This window comes from Sprattus sprattus (genome assembly GCF_963457725.1).
Source record: "Sprattus sprattus genome assembly, contig: scaffold_226, whole genome shotgun sequence".
Lineage (NCBI taxonomy): Eukaryota > Metazoa > Chordata > Actinopteri > Clupeiformes > Clupeidae > Sprattus > Sprattus sprattus.
The window spans coordinates 20,001-21,646 of NW_027666856.1; the positions used below are offsets into that span (position 1 = coordinate 20,001).

The following is a 1,646-nucleotide window of genomic DNA, read 5'->3' on the forward strand; positions in this document are numbered from 1 at the left end:
TGTGTGTGTGTGTGTGTGTGTGTGTTCACTGGTACATTTTGTGTGTGTGTGTGTGTGTGTGTGTGTGTGTGTGTGTGTGTGTGTGTGTGTGTGTGTGTGTGTGTGTGTGTGTGTGTGTGTGTGTGTGTGCGTGTGAGTGTGTGTGTTCACTGGTACATTTTGTGTGTGTGTGTGTGTGTGTGTGTGTGTGTGTTCACTGGTACATTTTGTGTGTGTGTGTGTGTGTGTGTGTGTGTGTGTGTGTGTGTGTGTGTGTGAGTGTGTGTGTGTGTGTGTTCACTGGTACATTTTGTGTGTGTGTGTGTGTGTGTGTGTGTGTGTGTGTGTGTGTGTGTGTGTGTGTGTGTGTGTGTGTGTGTGTGTGTGTGTGTGTACCTCTCGTCTCCTCTCTACTCCAACATAGTCTGCCTCAGGGGGGAGGAACACGTGAAGCTCCGCCTCATACGCTCCTTCTCCGCGATTGGCTGAGTTGATCGTCAGCATGAGGGGATTCTCACCACCGATCACCAACTCCTCCTCATCCCTAAAACACACACACACACACACACACACACACAAACAGACACACGGACACATGCACACACACACACATACACACCTTCAGTTCACCTTCAGTGTGTGTTAGTTCGTGTGTGTGTTAGTTTGTGTGTGTGTGTGTTAGTGTGTGTGTGTGTGAGTGATGTTTTTATCCTACGGCAGGTTCCGCAAAAGTTTGCTGGTTCTACTTTCTGAGTTCTGACAAATGTGCACTAACAGCATAATCCCTGCAGTAATCACAGATTGTTACGCTCGTTGTGGCCATAACACAGATTGCCTTGCTGATTAAGTCAGTAAAATGGCCCAGTAAAGTAGCCATCAAGGCCTAATGAATCAAATCAGTAATGTTTGATGGCTGCAGAGATTTGATTAAAAGCTATCTGTGTGTGAGAGTGTATATGTGTGTGTGTGTGTGTGTGTGTATGTGTGCGTGCATGTGTGAGAGAGTGTGTATAAGCAGGACGGAGGCTGTGTGAATATTGTGTGTTTGTGTGTGTGTGTGTGAGTGTGTGTGTTTGCATGTGTGCGGAAGTGTGTGTGAGCAGGACTGTGGCTGTGTGAAAATTGTCTGTTTGTGTGTGTGTGATTACTGGACGCCAGAAAACTGCTTACACATGCTAAATGTGTACATTACCCAGAACTGTAGCCCTAAACATAAGCATGCACACACACACACACTCACTGACACACACACACAAACACCAACATGCACTCACATAAATACCATTCACCAAACTAATAAACTACCAACTCACATAAAAAAGACACAGGAATTTAGGTCAAAGAAACTCACAAACACAAGGCTTTTTGCACACACACCCACACATTGAGACACACCCCCCCCCCCCACACACACCCCCACACACAAACACACACACACACACACACACAAACACACACACACACACACACACTTACATCACGGCAGAAAGCTTGAGGTCTGGGATGCACATGTTGTCCTCTCCACAGTCCAGCAGAATGTTAGCCTGAAACACACACACACACACACAGACGTGAGACCTGAGACGAGAGACCTGAGCCATGAAACACACACACACACAGACGTGAGACCTGAGACACACACAGACGTGAGTCGTGAGTCGTGAGCC

The 1,646-nt window shown here is 47.0% G+C and overlaps 1 protein-coding gene across 1 annotated transcript in view; it reads right to left on the reverse strand.

The window, feature by feature from the left end:
• LOC308382590 (integrin alpha-8-like) overlaps positions 1-503 on the reverse strand; it is a gene marked incomplete at its 3' end in the record, with an annotated part of 17,879 nt that extends 17,376 nt beyond the window's left edge. Inside the window, exon 1 of the mRNA XM_080860985.1 lies at positions 376-503. Within this exon, the coding sequence (XP_080717111.1) occupies positions 376-483 (108 nt within the window). The remainder of the gene's footprint in view (positions 1-375) is intronic.
• Positions 504-1,646: the final 1,143 nt, after the last annotated feature.